Source organism: Alnus glutinosa, chromosome 11 (genome assembly GCF_958979055.1).
Source record: "Alnus glutinosa chromosome 11, dhAlnGlut1.1, whole genome shotgun sequence".
NCBI lineage: Eukaryota > Viridiplantae > Streptophyta > Magnoliopsida > Fagales > Betulaceae > Alnus > Alnus glutinosa.
The window spans coordinates 9545197-9570950 of record NC_084896.1 but is presented as its reverse complement, the minus strand read 5'-3'; the positions used below and the strand labels follow the sequence as shown (position 1 = coordinate 9570950).

The window sequence follows — 25754 nt, the reverse complement described above, 5'->3', positions numbered from 1 at the left end:
CTTCTCCTCCTTTAAACGAATGGTCTCATCATCTTTTCCTTGGGCTACACGAATCCTCTCCAGAAGAGTGGGTTGTATCTCCAATTTCGCCATTAGAGCTTGCACTTCTCCCAAAACAACTTCCAATTCAAACCTTTCAAGATCTGTTTGCAATTCACGTGGCAAAATCTTTAAACATGCTACTCCTCCTCTAGACTTTCTGCTCAGTGCATCAGCGACTACATTGGCCTTTCCAGGGTGGTAATTGATTACACAATCGTAGTCCTTAATTAATTCTAACCATCGCCTTTGTCTCAAGTTTAATTCCTTCTGTGTGAACAAGTATTTGAGACTTTTATGGTCCGTAAAAATTTCACATTTTTCTCCATAGAGATAATGCCTCCAAATTTTTAATGCGAATACTACTGCAGCAAGCTCCAAATCATGAGTGGGGTAGTTTAGCTCGTGATTCTTGAGTTGTCGAGATGCATAGGCTATTACCTTACCGTTTTGCATAAGAACACAACCAAGCCCCTTTCTAGAAGCGTCGCTGTAGATGACAAATCCGCCGGATCCGGAAGGAAGCGTCAAAATTGGAGCAGTCACTAGTCTTTGTTTTAGTTCTTGGAAGCTACGTTCACATTCCTCAGTCCACTCGAAGCGAGCATTCTTCCTTGTCAAAGCAGTGAGTGGGCCTGACAATTTTGAAAATCCTTCCACAAAACGCCGATAGTATCCTGCCAATCCAAGGAAGCTTCTAATCTCATGGACATTGGTAGGCCTTTCCCAATCAACAACTGCTTCAACTTTCTTGGGGTCCACCGAAATACCTTCTTTAGAAATTACGTGCCCGAGGAAAGAAATCTTTTCCAACCAAAATTCACACTTGGAAAATTTAGCGTAGAGTTGCTCATCTCTAAGCTTATGCAAGACAATTCTCAAGTGGTCTTCATGTTCCTCTAGGTTCTTGGAGTAGATTAAGATATCATCAATAAATACTACCACAAATTGGTCCAGAAATTCTCGGAACACCCGATTCATTAAATCCATAAAAGCTGCCGGTGCATTAGCTAATCCAAATGGCATTACTAAAAATTCATAATGGCCATAACGTGTGCGGAAGGCTGTCTTGGGTATGTCTTCCTTTCTTATCTTCAGCTGATGATACCCTGACCTAAGGTCGATCTTTGAGAAAATTTGCGCACCTTGTAGTTGATCGAACAAATCATCTATGCGGGGCAAAGGATACTTATTCTTGACGGTGATTTTGTTGAGTTCCCGATAATCAATACACATCCGCATCGTGCCATCCTTCTTTTTAACAAAGAGCACTGGTGCTCCCCATGGGGATACACTTGGGCGTATAAATCCTTTGTCCAACAACTCCTGTAATTGCTCCTTTAACTCTTTCAATTCTGCTGGCGCCATTCTGTATGGTGCTTTAGATACTGAGGCAGCTCCAGGGGTTAACTCGATACAAAATTCTATTTCTCGATCAGGAGGGAGTTCTTGTAAATCTTCAGGGAAAACATCAGAAAACTCCTGAACTACAGGTATCTCTTCAATTTTCTTTTCCTCCAATGGGATATCTCTTAAACACGCTAAGTAAGCCTGACATCCATCCTGTAACAATCTCTTACATTGAATTGCCGAAATTAGACGTGGGGCAACATTCACCTTTGTCCCTACAAATTTAAACTCAGCTTCTGATGGCAATCTAAAAATTATCTCTTTGTGATGGCAGTCAATTATAGCATGGTTGCTTGACAACCAATCCATACCTAGGATGACGTCGAACCCATGTATATCAAATATAATCAAATCAGCCAATAAGGTTCTCCCATCTACATGAATAGGGCATTTACGAACGATTTTTGTGCACACCACAGATTTTCCCACGGGGGTAGATACTATTACTCCAATCTCCAATAGTTCTATATTTAGACTAAATCTTCTAACATAATAGACTGATATAAAAGAGTGAGTAGCACCTGAATCGAATAGAACTATAGCTTTGCCAGAAAATAGGGGTAAGGTACCTGTCACCACTTCATTTTCAGTTTCTGCATCGCCAGGAGTGAGAGCATATACCCTAGCCTGGGTAAATTGTTTCTGTCCGCTTCCCTTTTGCTGAGGTTTGTCTCCCTCCTTTGCCTTGGGGCAGTCTCGTACAAAATGTCCGGTTTGACCACATCGAAAACAAACATTAGTCCCCATACGACATTGTCCTTGGTGAGGACGATTACATTTAGGACAGAGCATACTATTGAATGGGGCTGATCTGCCTTCTTCGAATTTAGCTCTATGGTTATTCCCACTTTGTCTTCGCTTCCACGATGGTTGATTATTCCTCACAGGAGGTGCAATCCTTTTTCTTGAGTCTACCATTGCTAGAGCATTCTTCTTAATGCTGTCTTCGGCCAAGGATGCTTTGTTGACTAATTCCACAAAATCTCTGATTTCAAAACATATGACCCGATCAAGGATTCGTTGATTGAGGCCTTGTTCGAACTTCCTCACTCGGTTTTCTTCATCTGCTACTAAGTACGGCGCGAATCGAGCTAATTCATTAAATCGAGCAGCATACTGGGCAACCGTCATATTCCCTTGGGTGAGGTCCATAAATTCCCGTGCTCTAGCGTCTCTGAGGATTTTAGGAAAATAATGCTGAAGGAACTCCTTTTGAAAACGCTCCCAGGAGATCGCCCTTTCATTTCCTAATTCTTGGACTAGTAGAACTTTCTTAGCATTCCACCATCGTTTGGCTTCACCAGACAGTCTGTAAGCGGTATATTGTACCTTCTGCTCCTCTGTACATCCTGCCAGCTGTAATATTTCTTCAACGTCTACTAGCCAATTCTCAGACTCTATAGGACCTTGTTTCCCGTCAAACATCGGAATGTTAAGCCTTTCAAACCTTTTGAATGGGCAACCTTGCTCCCCGTCGCGAGGTATCTCGCTTCTGTAGTCGGTTATGGCTGTGACGAACTGTCTAGCCATATCTTGAAACATTTGAGCCACATCAGGGATAGCTTCGGTCCTTATGCCTTGCGATGATCCTTCTCCTTCGTCAGCCATCGCTCTGCAACGTGTCGTGTTTTAGAATTTCCTATCTCTTAAAATAAAATTTTAATCATAAGCGTAGTGATGCAACCTATCCTAAGTCTAGGTTTTCATGTTGCTACCTAGGTTTTCAGCAAGTCAACATATGATTGACTATGCTCTGATACCATGCTGTCACGCCCCCGTTTTGGGATGTAAGGGGATACGTGAACTTGAGAAAAATAAAATCATCCACAAATATAAATCTTTTTATATTAAAAGAGGATAATACAATAAACACAAAATGTAGATTAATACCCATAATTTCACATATGTTATAAGTCTTCGTAATATTTCAGCTAATACAAACAGCCAGGGATCACAAAATAAAACACTGATCATATACAAAAAAAACTAATCCGGTCTTCGAACTACTTCTTGGAGGTAACTTCTACTATCTCCAAACTGGTCCGGACTAGCAGTGTCATTACTATACATAAACAAAATAAATCCCTGACTAAACGTTATGATCACGGGCTATCAAAACAAACATAAACCCACTGATCGGCATCAATGGGCCAGAACTGTGAATCATCATAGGTAGCGACCCCTATGGGTACGCCCGCTATGAGGATGATGATATGAAGCGCCATCTGAAAAGAATTGTAAGGGTAAGGGGGTGAGTTCAACAACTCAGTAAGTAACACAACAAAACATAAGATATAATATAAAATTAATTTACACATTTAAAAATTTTCACATAAATAAAAATTCAGTAATAATAAGAAACGTGCATTCATAATAATCATTCATAATGTGTAAGTTTTGTCTACCACTGGTCCACTTCCGCATTTTAACCATGAGCGGTGCACGTTGGGCTCGTCCAAAGGACCGATCCCGAAGGACCCATAGGCTCATCCTGTCGTCACAGGGGAGAGCTGCCGGGTTAGGAAGCTCCCTAGGTGAGAACCTCCCCGGCCGATAGCCCCACACTTTTGGTGTGGTTGCCCTGCTACCCAGCATTGTAATTAGTATAAGATCCGGATCACAGCATTATGGTACCGTGTGACAAAACTTTGTGTGGTGCACATAAAACAAGTATTCAATCATAATTTCATCATCATGTTCATATAGTGCGCATGTAGCACATATGTCATCATCCTCATTCTCATGATGCACATCCAGCATATAATGACCATCTTCATTCATTCATGTGATTACAAATAACATATTCATTATTTCATACCTGAGATAATAGAACAATTAATGTTAAAGTGAAAGTCTTTCGAAAATTCCCGACATTTTTCTTTTGAAAGGATTTTATTTAAAAACTTGCCGGGGTTTTTAGGGTTGTGTTTCCTTACCTGAATTTTCTGAGTGTAACTAGTTCCTCCTTCCTAGATTGGATCACAAGAATATATTTTTAGAGGATAAAATAATCAAATTTGGTGCATAATATATTGAATTAGATTAGCTAAAAGACTACTGTATTTTACGGCAAGCATCAAACCAATATTCTCCACATGTTTATTGACAAATTTGAAAGATACAAGTAAGGCTAAAGAACCTTAAAGTCCATATAGATTATGACAAATCACTTATAGTATAATATTGGCTAATGGTCCAATGATGACCAGTCTGAATGCATGTGCACCATGTAATAGTCATATAGTCTATAGGAGTTGGACTAAATACTATGTCAGATAATTAAAGCAATTGTCACTGTTTGGGCTTGAAGTCATTTCATTTTTTTTTTTTTTTATCATATTACGTTGTTCTCTGTTCTGATGTGGATTCACTCTAAGTTTTCCAAGTACATGACACTGTCAAATGAAATAGTTCTAATGGCAACACTTAAGATGGCTTCTTTGATTTCTATCTCAACATCTAGAAACATTACTTAGCCAAACTATAAAATCGACATCCAGATTTGCAAAGCAACTCACACATAATTTCAATACTCATATAGTTGATCACAAATATAAAAGCCTTCTACAAAATATAATCACTGAATGAAGAAGCAACCTGTCGACAGCCTAATGAGGATCAAACAAGCATTTCCAAACTAAAACACCAACCAAACTCAGTTATCCATACCCAGCATCTCAAACAGAAAAATAGAAGTTAAAACCCATTCTGTTTTACGAATCAAAAGAAACTTCCCTCAAATAAAAACTGAAATCTGAACGAAGAAACCCAACAAAACCCATCTTTGAAAAACGAAATTCAAACTCCCCTGCAGCTTGCCGACGCCGAGCCGTGGCCTGCCGGCCCACTGCTCTAGCCCGCCCCAACCGGTGGTTCACCCACCGGTTCACTCTTCCTTCTCCCTCTTTCAATCTCTCCCTCATCTCTTCCTCTCAGTTGGGCTCAACAGGAAAAGAAATCAAGGAACCAAACAACTTTAAAATTTCATTACCCAATCTGCTGCTACTAAAATTCATACCAAAAAAAAAAAAACCAAAGCCCAAAAAAAATCTTCACCACCCGCACGTTATTTCCAAGAAGAAAAATCAAAAATTTCAATACCCGGTTGATAATTCTTCTTCCACCGAAAATCCCTCTTTGAACCAGAAATTTTCATAATCAATCACCCCAAATCAGAAACCAAAGATTACACAATCCAGTTCTAAATCATTTCTACAAAATATACTCACAGGGAATCACCGGAAAACGGCCTCCGGTGGCGTCGCCGGCGCGGGACCGCGGCCTGCCGGCCCTGCGGTTCCGTCCGCCCAGTCCGGTGGCTAGCCCACCGGCTGGGTCTTCTCTCTTCCCCACCTCCCTCACTCGGCCGGTCTCTCCCTTTCCCCACTCTGTTTTCTCAATTTTTTTTCCCTCTTTCCAACTCTCTCTCAGAACAGGAAAAGAAAAAGAAGAGGGAAGAAAGAAGCAGGGGAGAAAAGAAATACTAAGGGCGTCCAACCAACGAAAAAGGAAGAGGAAAGAAAGAAAATAAAATAGAATAACTTCTAGCAACATAACACTTCAAGAGTCAATTAATCGCAACTCAAAAACAGAAATTAAAGTTCAACTCAACACAGTTTAATCAGGGATTTTTCTCAGAATTACAGTGCTACGAACCACCATAAATTATTCACAAAAGCTTTACAAACGAAACAAAGAAGATTGATTACCTGCTGGGTTAAGTTCTGAAAATGACTAAGAAGCTGAATTTCCTGCCGATGCCTTGATGCATGGCGAGGACAGTGGTTATATAGAAGAAGAAAAGAGCTGTCGTGGCTAACAGGTTGGTGCATGGGCTCAACGTGGGTTTCATTGGACTGAGACATGGCAAGAAGTGTCTGGAGATTTTTGCAATTTGTCACGAGAGAGATGAAAGGTGGAAGACGTCGTGCGAGTGAAAAAAAATAATACTTCTTTAATTAAACGACGCCGTTCAAGAGGACTGATGATTTGATTTTTTTTTCTTAAAACATATATATATATATATATATATATATATATATTTATATCTGTAATCATTCTTTTAAGCTCAAAAAAAAAAATATTGAAAGAATTTGGGGTGTTATACGTCCCCTCTTCGATGCCTAAGTCAGTGGGCCATTTTGGAGAGTATTGAGAGTTGAGAGTTTAGTATATTTTCAGTATATATCAGAGTGTATTTTGTACCTTGTGTAGCAGCCTATTTATAGGCACATAGTTCTCAACCGTATTGTTCCACCTTTATGTCATGGCTAAGTGGGACCCTTAGTGGGATGAGATAGAGGTTGAGTGGGAGAGTGGGACACTCTTCATAGGATTTTTGAAACAAGTATCTTATCCCATGTGTTCCAAACATAGCCTTCAATGTGTTATAGGATTCTGTTAAATCCTAGTGACTGAGTGGGTCAAGTTGGGCCAGCAAGATCATCTGGGCCCTGGTTCGGGTATAGGCCCATTTCCCTAGACGATGATAATTTCTCCAACAGATAACCCCCCAATTCCCATTGGCTGATTTGTCCAACTGGTCGGGCATTGGGAATCTTTTTTTGTACTTGCAGATGGGGCTATTTTTATCCATTGATAGTGAGAATTCAATGTTGATTGTTAGTCGCTTGTGGAGATCATGGTCCTCGGAGTGTCTAGCAAGCGGCATAGCTTTTACCCCCTTGTGCTTGTGACTTTAGTACTTGAAATCTCAATGGAGACTAAGTGAAAAAGATTTCACTTTACATGTGGTACTAATTTTGAATGCTCGAAGTTGTTCGCAGTTGGAGCCTCACTGGCCGTTGACAAATCGAAGGATGTCCTAGTTGCATCAATACGGCAATCATTTTTATTTGACAATCTTCTATTCGGGATACTCGGGCTATCTCGGCCTTGGGATATTTCTGTCTCGGAATTCTTTCAGACACGGAAATTTTTTTGTCTCGGAGACTTTTTCAGACTCAGAAAATTTTTTGTCTTGGAAACTTTTTCAAACTTGGGAAACTTTTTGTCTCGAAAACTTTTTTAGTCTCAGAAATTTTTGTCTCAGAGACTTTTTTCAGACTTGGAAAATTTTGAGTCTCAGTAACTTCTTTTTTTTTTTTTTTTTCTTCTTTTTTTGTCTCGGAGACTTTTTTTTTAGTCTCGAAATTTTTTTTTGTCTTGAAGACTTTCTTCAAACTTGGAAATTTTTTTGTCTCAGAGACTTTTTTCAGACTTGGAAAATTTTTTGTTGTGGGGTTGTCTCCCCATATGATTGATTTTTCGCCACGACTTTTGCTGAAGTAGGATCCCTGAAATCTGTTAGAACAAATGTATATATGTATTGAATAATGCTTGGTTTGTGTACCTGAGTCGATAGACTGATTTCCAAGCAACTGTGGTTGTTGGCATTTGATGATGTTTAGAGCCTTGGCTAAGGCTTTGGGTGCTCGGACTGGTGCCGAAGCTTTGGATGCTCGGCATTGCCGAGTCTTTGGTGCCTGAGTTGTGTTAGGTCTTTTGTGCTTGGGCTGGGCAAGGGCTTTATGCCTGGGCTGTGCCAGGTCTTTTTTACCTAAGTTGTGTCAGGTCTTTTGTGCCTGGCCTGGGCAAGGGCTTTATGCCTGGACTATGCCAGGTCTTTTTTGCCTGAGTTGTATCAGGGCTTTTGTGCCTGGCCTGGGCGAGGGCTTTATGCCTGGGCTGTGCTAGGTCTATTTTGCCTGAGTTGTGTCAGGTCTTTTGTGCCTGGCCTAGGCGAGGGCTTTATGCCTGGGCTATGCCAGGTCTTTTTTGTGCCAGGTCTTTTTGGCCTGAGTTGTGTCAGGTCTTTTGTCCCTGGCTTGGGCGAGGGCTTTATGCCTGGGCTGTGCCAGGTCTTTTTTACCTGAGTTGTGTCAGGTCTTTTGTGCCTGACTTGGGCAAGGGCTTTATGCCTAGGCTGTGCCAAGTCTGTTTTGCCTTAGTTGTGTCAGGTCTTTTTTGCCTGACCTGGGCGAGGGCTTTACGCTTGGGCTGTGCTAGATCTTTTTTGCCTGAGTAGTGTCTGGTCTTTTGTGCCTGGCCTGGGAGAGGGCTTCATGTCTGGGCTGTGCCAGGTCTTTTTTGCCTAAGTTGTGTCAGGTCTTTTATGCCTGGCCTGGGCGAGGGCTTTATGCCTGGGCTGTGCCAAGTCTTTTATCCCATACTTTGACGGGTCTTTATTCCTTACATTGACGGGTTTTTATAGTTGCCGTCGTGGCAAAGTGGAGTTCTTGTATTAGCATAAGAAGACAAACAAATCAAAAACATAAGTTTGAAAGAGATGCTTCGAGTGACCATTCATTCTCGTGAGGCTTCTAGCTGTCAGCGATCGAGGCGGCATTAAAGCTCCTTTTTGTGCTGCACAAGCTCAGGATAGTGTAGCTTTTTTGCTGCTGTAATGTAGCCCCCATTGCTGCTGTGGTAGAACAAAATTGGCGATGATGCCTTGTCTTTCAAAGAATATTCTGGCATTATTAGGCCAAAGAGAGAAACTCTTTCTAGATGGCTTTAGGAAATGAGTCAATTGCTGTGAATACATCATCAGTGAGCCCATGGTTGCTCTTCAAAGTAGCGTGTTCCAAACCGTTTGTTGGTTGCCATCAAAATTCTCTCTCAACAAGCTCTTGACTTCTGTAGCCAAGGAAGACCTGCAAAGGAGAAGCTTGACAAAGTATGGGTATGATGAAGTTACCTGGCCATGTTTTGCTCACGAGTGGGCATTTTTTCAAAATTTTCCAATCTTGTTTGATGGAGACCTCTAGCCTGAAATATATGCTACATATGTATGCATAGATGTAGCAGAGTCTAGCAATTAACAATTTATTAATGCGAGAAAGTATGTAGAATCATAACAAGATTCGATCATGCGACTTAATATAGTCTTCTGTTTCAGTTATTCTATTTCACCGGGTTGGTACCCCCCAACTTTTATACTTAGCTGATTTTTAGCTAAGTATGAAAGTTTTAGGATGTTTGTTTTGTACTACAGGAGTAAAAGTTTGTGGGTACCCCCCAATTTTTAGACTTGATGTGTAATTATTTTTATGTGTTGCGGTGAGAAGCTAATTTTCAATTTCACCGATCAATGCATGAGATATATTTGACTGTCTAAAAATTTATGAGTAGGCTAGCATAAACAAAAATGCAAAGAGTGAACTTATCTCAATATTCTGAAGAAGTTGTGCATTGGGACTCCTTGGAAGAGACTTTTGAAATGTACCCTCAGATTGGACACTCGGGAAATTAGACCCTCTGTCGAATTTGAGCCTTCGGGAAAATTGGACCCTCGATCGGATTTTTCACCCTCGACTCGGAATTTATCCTCTACTCAGAATTTTACGGCCTCGGAATTTTTGGCTCGGAATTGGATCATCGATAAAAATTCTCTAATTCGAATTTTGAGCAATTGAAGAATTTCCTGCAACAAGATGCTTTGAATTTTGATGCTGAGTATTGCCATGTGTATTCCTTGAAGTTGGAACAACATTGCTAGTAACATTATGAACACCAACGTTTACCCATAAATTGAAGTGTCAGTTCCACTGTCAATTTTTGCACAATAATATTAATATGAACTTATCGAAAATAATAGTGTATATTCCCTTTTTGTCATTTCTGTAGAAGATTTTAACAAAACACCTTTCAGTATTTTGGGTGAGCACATGCCTTAACAGGAGTGACTAGTAATGATAATGGTGCAATTTCAAGCATTATTGATTTGTCTTGTAATACACATAAAGAATAAGCATTTCTCTTTTTTAAACAAAGTACAAGGATATATTTAGAGGTCTCAGCCAAATAAAGCTTAGAGGTCTCGGCCAAATAAGGCCGCCTTGATATTGTCATGAGATAATATTTTTATAGCTTTGTGAGAAACACAAGGAGTTCAAATGCCTTGTCTCATGTCTCTATGGTTAACGAAAAGAGATATTAGGTTAATTCTCAAACGTTTGCAAGTTCAGCATATATAGTGAAGTCTAGCAAATTTGTGTACCAGTAATGTGCCCTTTTTTTTTTTTTTTTGAAGCATGATTAAATTTCGCAATAAATAGTGATGTCTGCAAAACAAATCATGAACTTATCTGTAAATTTGGCGAAGATGAACAGCGTTGTCGGCACAACAATTGTCGGAAGATTTGCATGATTTTGAGAAGTCCCGCGGCAATCTCCAAGTCGAAGAAGGGTCTCTTTTAGGCGTTGGAGCCTTACAAAGGCATAAATGGATTAATCCTCTTTGAAGCATTATTGATTATGAAATCCATGGCCTTCTTTAGGAGGCTGGATAGGATGCCACTTGTGTTCTTCTTCGTTATCTTTCCTCTGTGTATCCATTTCAGCGAGTCATTGATCGGTGAAGAGGTCAGATAGAGGTCAAAAAACAGTGTTTTTTGAATAGGTATCATCTTTGGTGGCTGGTACTAGAAGCCAAAAATCCACATGAATAGGATAAGAAGGCTTGGACATGAAACTTTGCCATGCAAACATGATAACTCCACGAACCGAGGCAATTGGGGCCTTGAGACTACTGCCACCGCTTGCATGCAACCGGTTAGAATTTGGCTTCTCAAAAGTTGAGAAAGCCGAGCCATTTTTCGGTTGTTGCTTCAACCACATTGCCATGTCTGAAGGACGTGATTGCCGGACAATGACCCTCGGTGAAAACCGAGATGCTATAGCCATTCCACGTGTTGGGTCTTTTGAAAATGGCCAACCCGGAGGCCGGTCAAGGAGGTGTTGTCTTGGCATCATGTTGACTAAAGAGAGGTCTCGGTAACAAATCATCCTCTTTCTGTAAGTGCAGACCCGGTGTTTGTACAACCACCAAACTAGAAGCATTTTGATTGCCTCTGTTTGCCTTGTTACACTTAGCACTAATCCCGTGCATTTCTAGAGGGTTGGGCCTATCTGGCAATGAGACTTCTCGCAGTTATAAAAATGGATGGGTTTGTCGAAGAAGTACCGAGCAAGTCTGCTCGCCTTGTTAGCATCCTCAGCGTGTGGCGACCTCATTGAGAGTTGTTAACTCCATGATTGAGTTTTCTGGGTCTTTGCCAACAAAGTTATCTGTCAAACCTGGATAGGTGGTCTCAACCTTGTTGCCAATGGTGATGAGCGTGATGTTGTTGGACGGGTCTGCCCTTTGTGGTTCCAAAAAGCCTCAGTAGCGCCTGTCATGCCAAACTGTATTCATGTTCACCGAACTCACTAAGCAAGAATAAAGCTTCGTCTGCTCGGGTTCTCCAACATTATCCCACAAATACATTTCATAACACCTTTGAGAAAGAGTAGTGTGAAAAATTCCTTAGCTTTCTCATAAAGCCAAACTTGTTAGGGAACTTCCGACCGTTGCAGTAGCTCCCTGAACTTTTCATCACAAACTTCTAAGAACTTATTGGGGAGCGGGTCAGCAAATAATCACTGAACTTACAGGATTGGGCATTACCGGTTCACCGGCCAATTTGACCAACGAAGAGTACCGGGCTGTGTACGTGTGGGACAAACTAGATTCGAGGAGTGATCGTTATACGCCGCCTGTTCGAGATCAACCACGGTCAGTTCGACCTCACTCTCACTAGCAAAGTTTTAATACGAGAAGTGACGACACTAAAGAGAGGCCAGAAGCGAATCACACAGCCAAGCGTTCTTGTGGAACCCATGTAGTATGGCGAAAGGAGTTTCTTCTCCACTATGGAAAATTCGGAGTCTTCACAACCAAAAAAGTGGAACTGGAACTGGAACTCGAGGCATGATGGCATGATGCTGTCACTCACGGTCCAGAGATGCCGTGCCATTCACCTTCGCCAGATTCACAGATAAGTTCGCTACTTGTTTTGCTATTCACTACACTCAATCATGCTTCATGAACGTAGCGTATGTAGGCGATTTTGTTATTTTCTTCTTTTAAAGACAAAAACAAAAAGAAGAATCGTGGCGTAAAGAACTTCTTTCCAATCCGAATTTTCTAAAAAGAAATGAAGGGATATGGAATAGAAGACCACGTCATGCCATGGCCTTAAAAGATTCTTTTCAATTTTTATTTTCTAATAGGAAGTGATGTGATATGGAATAGAAAAGTCACATATCAAAAACAAAGTTTACCAAGTCCTCTTCAACAACGGACAAATTTATATAATTAAAAGGTTGTTAGAAGTACAAAAAAAAAAAAAAAACAAAAAAAAAAAAAAGGTGATGTTTGTGCTTCTATATTTCATCCCTCTTCAAGGAACATAGTAATTTAATTAGTTGTTCTACTCTCTACCTACCGTGTTGAGAGAATCAACATACTTAATTAGTTGCTAGATAGCTAGCTAAGCTAGATAGGACGACAGCCCATTATAATGATGATTTATTGATACATCGTTTATAATGCTAGAAAATACATATAATCTCCAAAATATTCTTGTTTTGGCCTGATCGATCCCGTATATATATATATTAGGACCATGGAGGATGCTTGCCAAGAGAAATCACGTACCTTGACATCTGTACAAGTCGATGATGATGATAGCTTACCATCCACTACCATCTTGCTATTCATATGATGCCTTTGCAGGTGCCACAAAGTAAAGAAAGGAGAAAGCCACGTTGACTAAAAACTGAAACCAGCAAATACTTTCTACAAAATTGAATCAGACAGTAGCTAGACCCAGAAGGCCCGTGACTTGATTGCAACCCATCTGGAGCCTGTTTGTTCTGGTGGCAATGTTAAGCCAAGTGCATCACCTGCCGAGGAGAACTGACATGTGGCCCTTATTTGGCCACACCTCTCTACCTGCAGAAACCAAGGTCATAAAGCCATGAATTCATCAGATCACTCACTCAGGTGCTTAGAAAAAGAAGACAACGAGAAGAGGCTTTTCAAAGAGAAAAGCAATTCGGGTGGTCTTCAGAAGCTGTATTTGCAGAAGCAAGCACGAAGAATCGCAAACCAAATCTATTTGCTCAGCATATCCAGAATAAAAAGTGGGGGCACTGCGAAAAGAACCAGAAGCTCCCCACTTTTGCGTTTCACGAAACCAACCCACAAAGTTTCTCCAAGATCGGGTGCAAGACCCTTGTTGATACCGCCGAGACCAGGGGCTATGCACACCCCCCAAAGGAGGCCTACCCAACTATTCGTCACTTCAATGGGTTCCGGAGCTCCACCTTGAAGGGAGCGCACTTGCTTCTCGACAAACAGTTTGGTGATTATTCACTGACCCGCTTGCCAATAAATTCTCAAAAGTTTGTGATGAAAAGTTTAGGGAGCTACGGCAACGGTCGGAAGTTTCCTAACAAGTCCGGCTTTATGAGAAAGCTAAGGAATTTTTCACACTACTCTTTCTCAAAGGTGTTATGAAATGTATGTGGGATAATGTTGGAGAACCCTAGCAGACGAAGCTTTATTCTTGCTTAGTGAGTTCGGTGAATAGGAATACAGTTTGGCATGACAAGTGCTACTGAGGCTTTTTGGAACCACGAAGGGCAAACCTGTCCAACAACATCACGCTCATCACCATCGGCGATAAGGTTGCGACCACCTATCCAGGTTTGACATCTAACTTTGTTGGCAAAAACCCAGAAAACTCAATCATGGAGCTAACAACTCTCAATGAGGTCGCCACACCCCGAGGATGCTAACAAGGTTAGCAGACTTGCTCGGTACTTCTTCGACAAACCCATCAATTTTTATAGTTGTGAGAAGTCTCATTGCCAGATAGGCCCTACCCTATAGAAATGCACGGGATTAGTGCCAAAAGTAACAAGGCAAACATAGGCAATCAAAATGCTCCTAGTTTGGTGTTTGTACAAATATCGGGTCTACACTTACAGAAAAATGATGATCTGTTACCGAGACCTCTCTTCAGTCAACATGATGCCAAGACAACACATCCTCGGCCGGCCTCCTAGTCGACCATTTCCAAAACACCCAACACGTGGAGCGGCTATATCATCTCGGTTTTCACCAAGGGTCATTGTCCGGCAATCATGTCCTTCAGACATGGCCATGTGGTTGAAGCAACAACCAAAAAATGGCCCGGCTTTCTCAACTTTTGATAAGCCAAATTCTAGCAGGAGTTAGCCTCAGCGGCTTCCACGCATGCAAGCCAACAGGATCGGCACATCATTATTTATTTTCAAAATCGGTTCTCCCAGTGAACATGGAACCAGTTGCATGCAAGCGGTGGCAGTAGTCTTAAGGCCCCAAGCGCCTCGATCCGTGGAGTTATCATGTTTGCATGGCAAGGTTTCACGTCCAAGCCTTCTTATCCTATTCATGTGGATTTTTGGCTTCTAGTACCTGTTGGGGTTGTCCCACATCGGTTGTGGAAGGGGTTGGTGGTCACTTTATAAGTGTGAGGGAAAGCCTCACCTCATGAGCTAACTTTTGGGGTTCAGAGAGGCCCAAGACCACCTAACATTGGTATCAGAGCCCAGGTTTACCAACAAGTCTCAGACCCTATAATATGCGGGAGAAACGGGTTGTCCCTGCTCCGACCCAAGGCCTGATGTGTGAGGGGGAGATTGTTGAAGTTGTCCCACATCGGTTGTGAAAGGGGTTGGTGGTCACTTTATAAGTGTGAGGGAAAGTCTCACCTCATGAGCTAGCTTTTGGGGTTGAGAGAGGCCCAAGACCACCTAACAGTACCAACCACCAAAGATGATACCTATTCAAAAAACACTTTTTTTTTACCTCTATCCGACCTCTTCACCGATCAATGACTCACTGCAATGGATACACAGAGAAAAGATAATGAAGAAGAACACAAGTGGCATCCTATCCAACCTCCTGAAGAAGGCCATGGATTTCATAATCAGTAATGCTTCAAAGAGGATTAATCCTTCTATGCCTTTGTATGGCTCCAACGCCTAAAAGAGACCCTTCTTCTACTCGGAGATTGTTGCGGAACTTCTCAAAATCATGCAAATTTTCCGACAACTGTTGTGCCGACAATGCCATTCATCTTCGCCAAATTTACAGATAAGTTCATGATTTGTTTTGTAGGTATCACTATTTATTGCGACATTTAATCATGCTTCAAAAAAAAAAAGAGGGCACATTATTGGTACCCAGATTTGCTAGACTTCGCTATATATGCTGAACTTTCAAACATGTGAGAATTTACATAATATCTCTTTTCTTAAACCATAGAGACATGAGACAAGGCATTTGAACTCCTTGTGTTTCTCACAAAGCTATAAAAATATTATTTCATGAGAATATCAAGGCGGCCTTATTTGGCCGAGACCTCTAAATATATCCTTGTACTTTGTTTAAAAAAGAGAAAGGCTTATTGTTTTTGTGTATTACAAGACAAATCAATAATGCTTGAAATTTCACCATTATCATTACTAGTCACTCCTGTTAAGGCATATGCTCACCCAAAACACTAGAAAGGTGTTTTGTTAATATCTTATGCAGAAATGACAGAAAGGGAATATACACTATTATTTCCTATAAGTTCATATTAATATTACTGTTCAAAAATTGACAGTGGAACTAACACTTCAATTTATGGGTAAACGTTGGTATTCATAATGTTACTAGCAATGTTGTTCCAACTTCAAGGAATACACATGGCAATACTCAACATCAGAATTCAAAGCATCTTGTTGTAGGAAATTCTTCAATTGCTCAAAATTCAGATTAGAGAATTTTTATCGATGATCCAATTCGGAGCCAAAAATTCCGAGGCCATAAAATTCCAAGCTAAGGATAAATTCCGAGTCAAGGGTGAAAAATCCGAGTCGAGGGTGAAAAATCCGACCGAGGGTCCAATTTTCCCGAAGGCTCAAAATTCGACTGAGGATCTAATTTCCTGAGGGTCCAATCCGAGGGCACATTTCAAAAGTCTCTTCCAAGGAGTCCCAATGCACAACTTCTTCAGAATATTGAGATAAGTTCACTCTTTGCATTTTCGTTTATGCTAGCCTACTCATAAATTTTTAGACAGTCTAATATATCTCATGCATTGATCGGTGAAATTTAAAATTAGCTTCTCACTGCAGCACATAAAAATGATTACACATCAAGTCTAAAAATTGGGGGGTACCCACAAACTTTTACTCCGGTAGTACAAAACAAACATCCTAAAACTTTCATACATAGCTAAAAATCAGCTAAGTATAAAAGTTGGGGGTACCAACCCAGTGAAATAGAATAACTGAAACAGGAGACTATATTAAGCCGCACGATCGAATCTTGGTACGATTTTGGATACTTTCTTGCATTAATAAATTGTTAATTGCTAGACTCTGCTACATATATGCATACATATGTAGCATATATTTCAGGCTAGAGGTCTCTATCAAACGAGATTGGAAAATTCTGAAAACATGACCAAGTAACTTCATCATACCCATGCTTTGTCAAGCTTCTCCTATGCAGGACTTCCTTGGCTACAAAAGTCAAGAGCCTGTCGAGAGAGAATTTTGATGGCAACCAACAAAAGGTTTGGAACACGCTACTTTGAAGAGCAACCATAGGCTCACTGATGTTGTATTCACAGCAATTGACTCCTTTCCTAAAGCCATTTGGAAAGAGTTTCTCTCTTTGGCCTAATAATGCCAGTCACCATTCCGATTTTTTTTTTTTTTTCTCAAGAAACGATTTGTCGAATCCCACAGACGACGGCGCCAAACTGTTAGAACAGTTTTCAGTCTGGTGACGTGTAGATCTTTGATTCGCCGTGTTCTTTGTAATCTGCAAGGAAGAACAAACAATGTGTCAGAGGGGGGTCTCCCAACGTCCCATCTCCGATGCCTAAGTCAGTAGGCCATTTTTTAGAGTATTGAGTGTTGAGAGTTTAGTATATTTTCAGTATATATCAGAGTGTATTTTGTACCTGGTGTAGCAGCCTATTTATAGGCACATAATTCTCAACCGCATTGTTCCACCTTCATGTCATGGCTAAATAGGACCCTTAGTGGGATGAGATAGAGGCTGAGTGGGAGAGTGTGAGAGTGGGACACTCTTCATAGGATATTTGAAACATGTATCTTATCCCATGTGTTCCAAACATAGCCTTCAATGTGTTATAGGATTCTGTTAAATCCTAGTGACTGAACGGGTCAAGTTGGGCCAACAATATCAACTGGCCAGGCCCTGATTCGGGTATAGGCCCATTTGCCTAAGGGATGATAATTTTTCCAACAGGTACATTAATCCCTTTGTCTCGTCACGACGGTTGCTAGAGAGCGAGTCTTTATGGCTTAAAGGGAGGTGCCTCCGGAGAGTAAAGTAAGGCTCGAAAAGGGGAGGGGGGGTGTGGGTATAGGAGTCTTCTTTTGTGCTGAAGGAGACAACGATGGCTACCCACATGTTGACCATGCATGTGACAAAGCACACTATGTCACGTTTAGGCCTCCCCTTCCGATAAGCCACAAAATATCCTCCTTCCAGTTCAAAAAGGATATGACACTGCTACATACGCAAAAACAAAAGCAGACACATGACTTGAAGCATCTAAAAGCCTTTGATAGGCACCTTTAACGGGTTTGGAAACCTGATGACTAGCCTCACTCCACTCGCATGCACGTGAAGTTAAGCTTTCAATTGATTTGATCCTTGCGCTATCATAAATGGAGCTTTTCAGTGCTTGACGTTAGGAAACCGGGATTGAGATAAGAATTGCTGTGGAGTTTTTTTTGATAATCTAAGCCGTTAGATACATCTAACGGCCTAGAACATACATATGTTGTTTTGTTTTTTTAATACTTCTTTTTTATTAAAAGAAAAAAAAAAATTAAAATTTGAAATTCAGATGAATGCCGTATAACCCCTTCCCCCCTTCACATTTTCACCCAAAATCTAAAATCTCCCCAAATCTCTCCCTCCATCTCCATCTTCCCTCTCACCCCACCCACCGCCGACCACGACCAGCAACGCCGAGCCAAAGGCCGAGCACCGGTGACACGGCAACTCCATCTCCGACAAACCCGGATTTCAATTTTTTTTCCAACCGTGCCATCTCTCTTCCACCGTGCTCCTCCATCTCCTCCCTTCTCCACCGCCAACCACTGATTTCTGGGCTTCGTTTCTAGAGGTAGATTTATGGATTAAATTTTTTGGGTTTTAGGGTCTGGGTCCGCTGCTCACTCTCTCTCTCTCTCTCTCTCTCTCCTCCCTGAAATCTGCTGGCCGGCCGTTCCTCTCTCCCGGCGACAAGTGAAACCCACCAGCGCTATATCTCTCTCTCGGGCCGTTCTCTCTCTCTCCGGCTGCTCTCTCTCCATCTCTTTGGCCGGCCGTTCTTTCACCGGCGGCATCTCACCGTCGAGGTCCGTTCTTTTACTTCATATAGACTTGGTATTTTTGTTGCTCTTATTATTTTTTCATACTGCTTTCTGTGTGTTTTCTTGAGCCTTTTATTTGTAATTTTATGTTGGATTTACGCCAGCGCGATTAGAATTATGGGTCGATGAATCATTGAAGAAGAATTAGGTGGTTGTGGTGGACAATGTCACAATGGGGTGGAAGGGTCAATATGAGCAGGTGTTTTTGATCCCTTATATGCAAAACAAGTAGTTTAATATTAGAAAAATGTGGGGTTGTTCTTCGACACTAAGAATTGCGGTTTGTTGAATCAATGAGGGTGTCGGGATAATTAAGGTTTTGAGCTTGCTTATACTTATATGAGTTATCAGAGATGTTCCTTACAGACTAAAATTTTGTATTTTATAATTCTATTAATGCCTTGGTCATTATCTAATCCTTATTTTGGAGTGATTGAAGTCGTTGGAGGGAAGGGAGAACATGTTGATGTTTGATGTTGGCTGCCTGCATTTAGAAGTTAGGACTTTTGTTGTCTATGGGTGTAGCAATGTCGGTGACCGTGATTATGAAGGTAGAAATGATAAAATTTGTCCAAATGGTAATTGTTCATCTGTTGTCTAATGGTGATACCTTGAAAAAACAAAATATGATGTTTTTGTGTATTTTTCCCTATCATCTTTGCTTGTTTCCTTTTATCTTTAAAATTTGAAGTTTTTGATAGTTTAAGCTTGTACAAAGATTGAAAGATTGAAACTTATGCATTGCTAATGTTAACTCGATAATTTTATTTTGGGTTTTGTTTCTGGATTCCGGATAATGGTTCATGGAACTACAACTTCATGGGTGAAACCCGCACTTAGTATGGAGTATGGGGTGAAAGATCGGGACACCTCGTGAATATTACCATGTGGACCACAGGCCAACTCATTTCCTGGAGGAAAGCAACTTGGGAGGAGCGAGAGATGATTTACTGAAGGAGATCGCGAATAGGTTACATACAATGCCAAAGTGCATGTATTGATAATCTTAACTTAGAAGAACCTTTTTTGTTGTAAAAATCTTGTATCTTGATATGGTTCTATATCCAAATTGTGGTTGCCAGCTTTTGTAGCGATTGTATTTTAGTCTTTGTACATATGATTTTGCTAAAGCCTTGTCCTACTCCACAATTTGAGTAACAATACTAGAATTTTGTATCTTTGCATGTTGCTTGTGGCGGTTTGAGCACCCTTGTTCAAGTACCCCTCTTTATTAAATTGTTATGTATATGGATAGGAACTGCTTATATGAAATTTCTATGTTTTCTTGGGATATTTTGCAATACATATTGTTTTTAGATTGATTTTCTCCTCAATGGACTTTTTTGATGCTGACATACTGCACATTTTGCCCTGACCATTGTTTTCGTTTTTTGTTGCTGGAGAAAGATATTTGATAATTATACATTGAATATTTTTCATTTGTTTCTGGCTTTGCAACAAAATTGGTTGTTAAAAAGGCGCCAAATGGTATAAAAAGGCAAATAACGTGCACCAACTTGGTTGTTAAACCTCGTGACCCACAATTTTATGCTCACAACCATAAAATTGGCCTCTACATTTCTTAGATATGTCTCAGTTGCATATATTGACATTAAAGAGAATCATGAGCTGGTCAAAATTATAATATATGATCATAAAAAATTATGAGCCTGTCAAAATTGTAATATAAGATCATAAAAAATACAGCCTCATAAGTCAATAAACATCTCATTACAACTTGATGAGTTCCAAGCAATCAACCAAATCACCTAACTCTCAACTTCAATCAAAAGATTTTCCCTTTTTCTTTTTTGGCCCATGTAAATGTTGTTCTCCAATTTCTTCTATTTATCAGCATTCAAGTAAGACTTTTAACCCACGTTGACAAGTTAGGGATCCATCCATAAGAAACAACGAGCATGCACCATATTTCTACAAGGCACGGATAAAATCAATACAAGAAAAATAACCACAAAGATATCAATATAAGGAACACCTACCAATCAAAATCCACCATTTAAGGTCCATTTAAATGAATCAATTTTATAAAAGTGGAATCCTAAAATTCTAATCAATAAACACAACCCAAACAATAATCACATTTTCAACTTATTCCGAAAGCCCGGAAAAAGAGGTCATAACTTAAAAACCAATGTTGAATCACATAGCTCTTTCAATCAAATTTTCACATATTTTCATATCTTTAAACAATCACTCACCAAACCCCCCCACAAAAATGACATGCTGATCACAAAATTTTCAAACTTTTTATAGAAGCAAAGAAACAAATTCATCATTACGCCATTTTCACCAAAATTTCAAAAAATTTCATTACTCTAAAAGAATCATTCACAAAACACACCACATAAACTAAATGGCATCACCAAAACCCAAGGAGTCAACCCAAACAACCAAAGAAGCATTCACATTTACCATAGAGATAAGGTTAATATGGCTTACTTCCCACGAGCTTTATGGTGCAAAGCAAGTCCTTTTCCAGTACCATCCATCCCTGCCTGCATCAATACCCAAAAACTGTTAGCTTCCTTCAATGTAAAACTTCAAAAATTGACACCAATATCTTTAGTAAGATTTTACCCACCAAATAAATCATTAAACATCAAGGAACAGGATCATTTATTGAAAACCAAGAAACATGTTCAACCAAATCTATCCATCTACACGTGTCTCTTAAACACAAAGAACCCAACAAAATCAAAAACCATCTTTCGGCTTAACCAGTATTTCATATTAACCAGTTTTTTCTCAACTACTTTCAATTAATCAAGAAAAAAAATTACATTGCTTTAGAAATCCATGAAAAATAAAAATTGCTTTACATCTAAAACCAATGGTTCTCTACTCAGTTTCTGTTGAAAACTTGGGTGCAACCAAATAGAGTTGTGATAAACCAACATTCATTCATTCAAAGAACCCAAATCAGACCCACATGAAGAATGCTAACATTCTCAATCTCCCTCCTGCATCGTGAATTCGTGATGCACTGACCCCAAAAATCATAATCAACTCATAAAATTAGATCCTTGATCAGGTTCAATCACACTATTAGATCCTTGTTCAGAAATTTCATCTTCCACCCACAAACCAAATCGAACCCAAACCAACGAAAAATGAAAAGAAAAAAAATCATGACTTATGTAAGAAAACAGAAAATAAAATCAGAGAAACCTAACCTTGGTTCCATCAACGGTAGAGACGGGAATCAGAGAGATGCGGCTGGTTGAGTTGGGGGGGACGGACCTTGACGGTGGAGACGCCGCCGGTGAAAGAACGGCCGGTCGAAGTGATGGAGAGAGAGAGAGAGAATCCAGAGAGAGAGAGAGAGAACGGCCCGAGAGAGAGATACGGCGCTGGTGGGTTTCACTTGTCGCCGGGAGAGAGGAACAGCCGGCCAGCCGATTTCAGGGGGGAGAGAGAGAGAGAGAGAGAGCAGTGGACCCAGACCCCAAAACCCAAAAAAATTAATCCATAAATCTACCTCTAGAAACGAAGCCCAGAAATCAGTGGTTGGCGGTGGAGAAGGGAGGAGATGGAGGAGCACGGTGGAAGAGAGATGGCACGGTTGGAAAAAAAATTGAAATCCGAGTTTGCCGGAGATGGAGTTGCTGTGTCACCGGTGCTCGGCCTTTGGCTCAGCGTTGCTGCTCGTGGTCGGCGGTGGGTGGGGGGAGAGGGAAGATGGAGATGGAGGGAGAGATTTGGGGAGATTTTAGATTTTGGGTGAAAATGTGAAGGGGGGAAAGGGTTATACGGCATTCATCTGAATTTCAAATTTCAAATTTAATTTTTTTTTAATAAAAAAGAAGTAAAAAAAAAAAAAAAAAAAAAAAAAAAAAAAAAAAAAAACAACATCAGTATGTTCTAGGCCGTTAGATTAGATTGTCAAAAAAACTCCACGGCAATTCTTAAGATCTCAATCCAGGGAAGGGAACCGACCCTTATCTTGCTGCTATAAAGCAAGAACCTATTTGTAGGGGAGGATTTAGTAGGGGATAATCTTTCAGTACGACACCTGCCTATAGTAAGGTTGGAACCATTCTCCTTAATTAAGCCAACTCGCATTTGTTGCTCTTGGAAGTGCTTCCCAGTGCAGGTCTTGTTGCTTAATGGGTGTAAAACAAAACAAAACAAAAAAAAAAAAAGTAAAACGAAAAAGAAAAAGACATCATTGATAACACCCGACTCTCATTATGCTTTGACGGTTAAAGCAAGGGAGAAGGATTCCATTTTCTAGATTGATAAGGCTTTCATTTGTTTTAGATTAATCTTGATTGATAAAACAATTACATTTCAATTGATTCAACTAGCGGAAATAAATGATTTACATTCTTACTTGATTATGATGAATAGTGGATAAAAATGCATAAAAAGTTAAAAATATAGCATCTATTCTTTAAGGGGAAAGTTCACTTAAGCTCCCTAAACTATCCCTATATTTTCATTTACATTTTCAAACTTTAAAAAGTGGCATTTGGAACCCTTGAACTACCACAATATGTCAAATACATAATAATATTAATGTTTGCTAACTTTAAAATTTTCTTAGGGAAAAATATAAAAGAAGCCCTCTAAACTAACAACCGATTTTAAATTACGCCCCTGAACTTTCAAGTGTGCTAAAGTGACCTATCAAACTATTAAAGTGCACCAAAAATGTAATTTTTTTTAGTATATTCTCATAATACCCTTGGCATGTGTCATATATTTCATTCAAAAAAAATAAAATAAAATAATAAGGATAAAATAAAATTTTTAAAAGTATATAAAAGCAAAAAAAATTAAAAAATTCTTGAAGTGGTGGCTCCAGCCACGCCCATTTTGGCCAATAAGGGTGGCCGGCCACCCCCATTCTAGCCAATGAGGGCGGCTGAACCACTCCCAACGGCCAGTATTGGGGTGGCCTAACCACCCCCAAAGTCCTTGGAGCTGGTTCGGCCACCTCCAAATGGCAAAATGACGGTGGTCGAAACCATCCCCAAGGGCCTTGTGAGTGGCATTGCGGCTGATTTGGGGATAGCCGAATCACCTCCAAAGGCAAACGGGAGTGGTTCAGCCACCCCTAGATCGGGCCTAGGGTGGCTCAGCAGCGCCCATTGGCCAAAATGGGGGTGGTCGTCCACTCCCATTGGTCCTAAAGAGGTGTCTCGAGCCACCTCTTCAGATTTATTTATTTATTTATTTAGTTTTTTAATCTTTTTAATATTTTTTCCTTGATTTTTAAATTTAAATTTTTTAATGTTTTAATTTTTTAATGAGATATATGACACGTTGTAAGGTAATTATAGGGAATATCATAAAAAAAAAAAAGTTACATTTTTGGTACACTTTGATATTTTAATGGGTCAGTTTTGCACACATGAAAATTCAAGAGGTTATTTTAAAATCAGTTGTTTGTTCATAGAGCTTTTTCTAGTTTTTTTTTTTTTTTTTTTTTTTCATTTTCTTAATTATTTATCAAATAAGAAACACTTAATCTATCGATTTTCTTGACTCAATGACGGAGCCCCTCAAAAAGAATATGTTTTTAAAAACAAATATTCCAAGTCTTTCTTCTTTTTCTTGTATTATTATTATTTGAAAAAATTACAATTTAGCCCCCAAACGGCTAGCCGTTTTGCAAGTAGCCTCACGAACTACCAACACTTGGACTCTGGCCTCCCAAATTATCAAAACTTTTCAAAAAGAATAATTTTGTCGAAATATACTTATAACACCCCTGCCTACCAAAAAATAAATTCAGAGTTCCGTCTTTGGCCTAAGTTGTGCCGAAAATTCACTAGTATATATAAAACCCATGTCCATTTATAACAAAGAGTGGAACTAAGAATCTGTGGGGTCCATGTTGATCCCTCATATGTGCCCCACAGATTTAATGATAATTTTTAAAAATTGGAGGATGAAAAAAGGACAGAAAGATGATACATAAATCTGATTTAGCCAAAAGTGGAAAAAAAATGGATTTAGTTTACATTTGAGAATTATGCACAGTCGTATTAATTGCACATTTAGATATTGTATTTGGCCAAGTGGGGAAATTCATATTTAATGGACATTGGAGAATTATGATATCATTAATTTGCATTTGGAAACTATATTCAATGTATCTAATTTTGATACAGATTTTCCATACAAATTGGTCCATGTGTCTTTTGCGAATGATCCCTATTTCATTTGAAATTGATAGTGTCTATTTTATGGTCATGATTTAATTTTCATGCATCTAACAGTTTAAATGATGTCATATTATTTAAATTTTTTAAAAGACATTCTAACATTGACATCATGTAGACCGTTAGATGGGTCAACTTTAAATCTTATCAATAAAATAGATACTAACCATTTCATTTTAAATTGAGAGGAATCTATTTTCTGTCTCTTGAGCGTGAATCACATACTTTTTTAATAGAATTATTGAAATGGAAAAAATTCCATTAAAAAAAGAAACGTGTTCCTCCATACTAATAAAAAAAAATATGCTTTTTACATGCGAATAGACAAATGACAATTTTACAGATTGGGCTAAAAAAACATTCTCTCAACCCAATTTGGAGGATTATTTTTATGGATCGAGATGTTGTGCAATTTATTCTCAAAATGCAAATAATTATTTTTAAATTAGATAAAGGAGATTTTAAAATCAGGGCATTTACTATCATTACAATATATTAAAATTTCGTCTTGGATATATTGGGAGTAGAATATATCAAAATTTCATGATGAATCAAGAGACTCAATTTCTCTTTTCCCTTTATTTCTAAAGATGATAATACATATGACCTGCAATTAATTTAGTAGGATTTTATTTTGTCCTATTTATTTTTTTCCATTAATTTATTTATACAGATGATGATACATATGGCCTGCAATTAATTTAGTGGAGTTTGATTTTGTTTTACAGAGGCAGTGGTGAACATTTCTTGCTTTTGCTTTGTTGGGTGGCAGAAACACAAGTTCATTTTGCATTCGCATTTTGCTGGTTCACCGCAATCAGCAACTTTCTT

General features: G+C 39.5%; 1 protein-coding gene and 2 long non-coding RNA genes across 3 annotated transcripts; all 3 read right to left on the bottom strand.

The window, feature by feature from the left end:
- Positions 1–1919: 1919 nt before the first annotated feature.
- Positions 1920–3057, bottom strand: LOC133881087 (uncharacterized). The gene is made up of 2 exons (XM_062320050.1): positions 2019–3057; positions 1920–1930 (listed from the first exon to the last, which is right to left on the bottom strand). Exons 1-2 carry the CDS (start codon positions 3055–3057, stop codon positions 1920–1922), a joined length of 1050 nt encoding a protein of 349 aa, XP_062176034.1.
- Positions 3058–3328: 271 nt separating this feature from the next.
- LOC133882245 (uncharacterized) lies at positions 3329–6334 on the bottom strand. Its single transcript, XR_009902646.1, has 2 exons — positions 6159–6334; positions 3329–3674 (listed from the first exon to the last, which is right to left on the bottom strand). It is a non-coding gene; the product is annotated as an uncharacterized LOC133882245 (long non-coding RNA).
- Positions 6335–20381: 14047 nt separating this feature from the next.
- Positions 20382–22506, bottom strand: LOC133882244 (uncharacterized). Its single transcript, XR_009902645.1, has 3 exons — positions 21927–22506; positions 21193–21248; positions 20382–20664 (listed from the first exon to the last, which is right to left on the bottom strand). It is a non-coding gene; the product is annotated as an uncharacterized LOC133882244 (long non-coding RNA).
- Positions 22507–25754: the final 3248 nt, after the last annotated feature.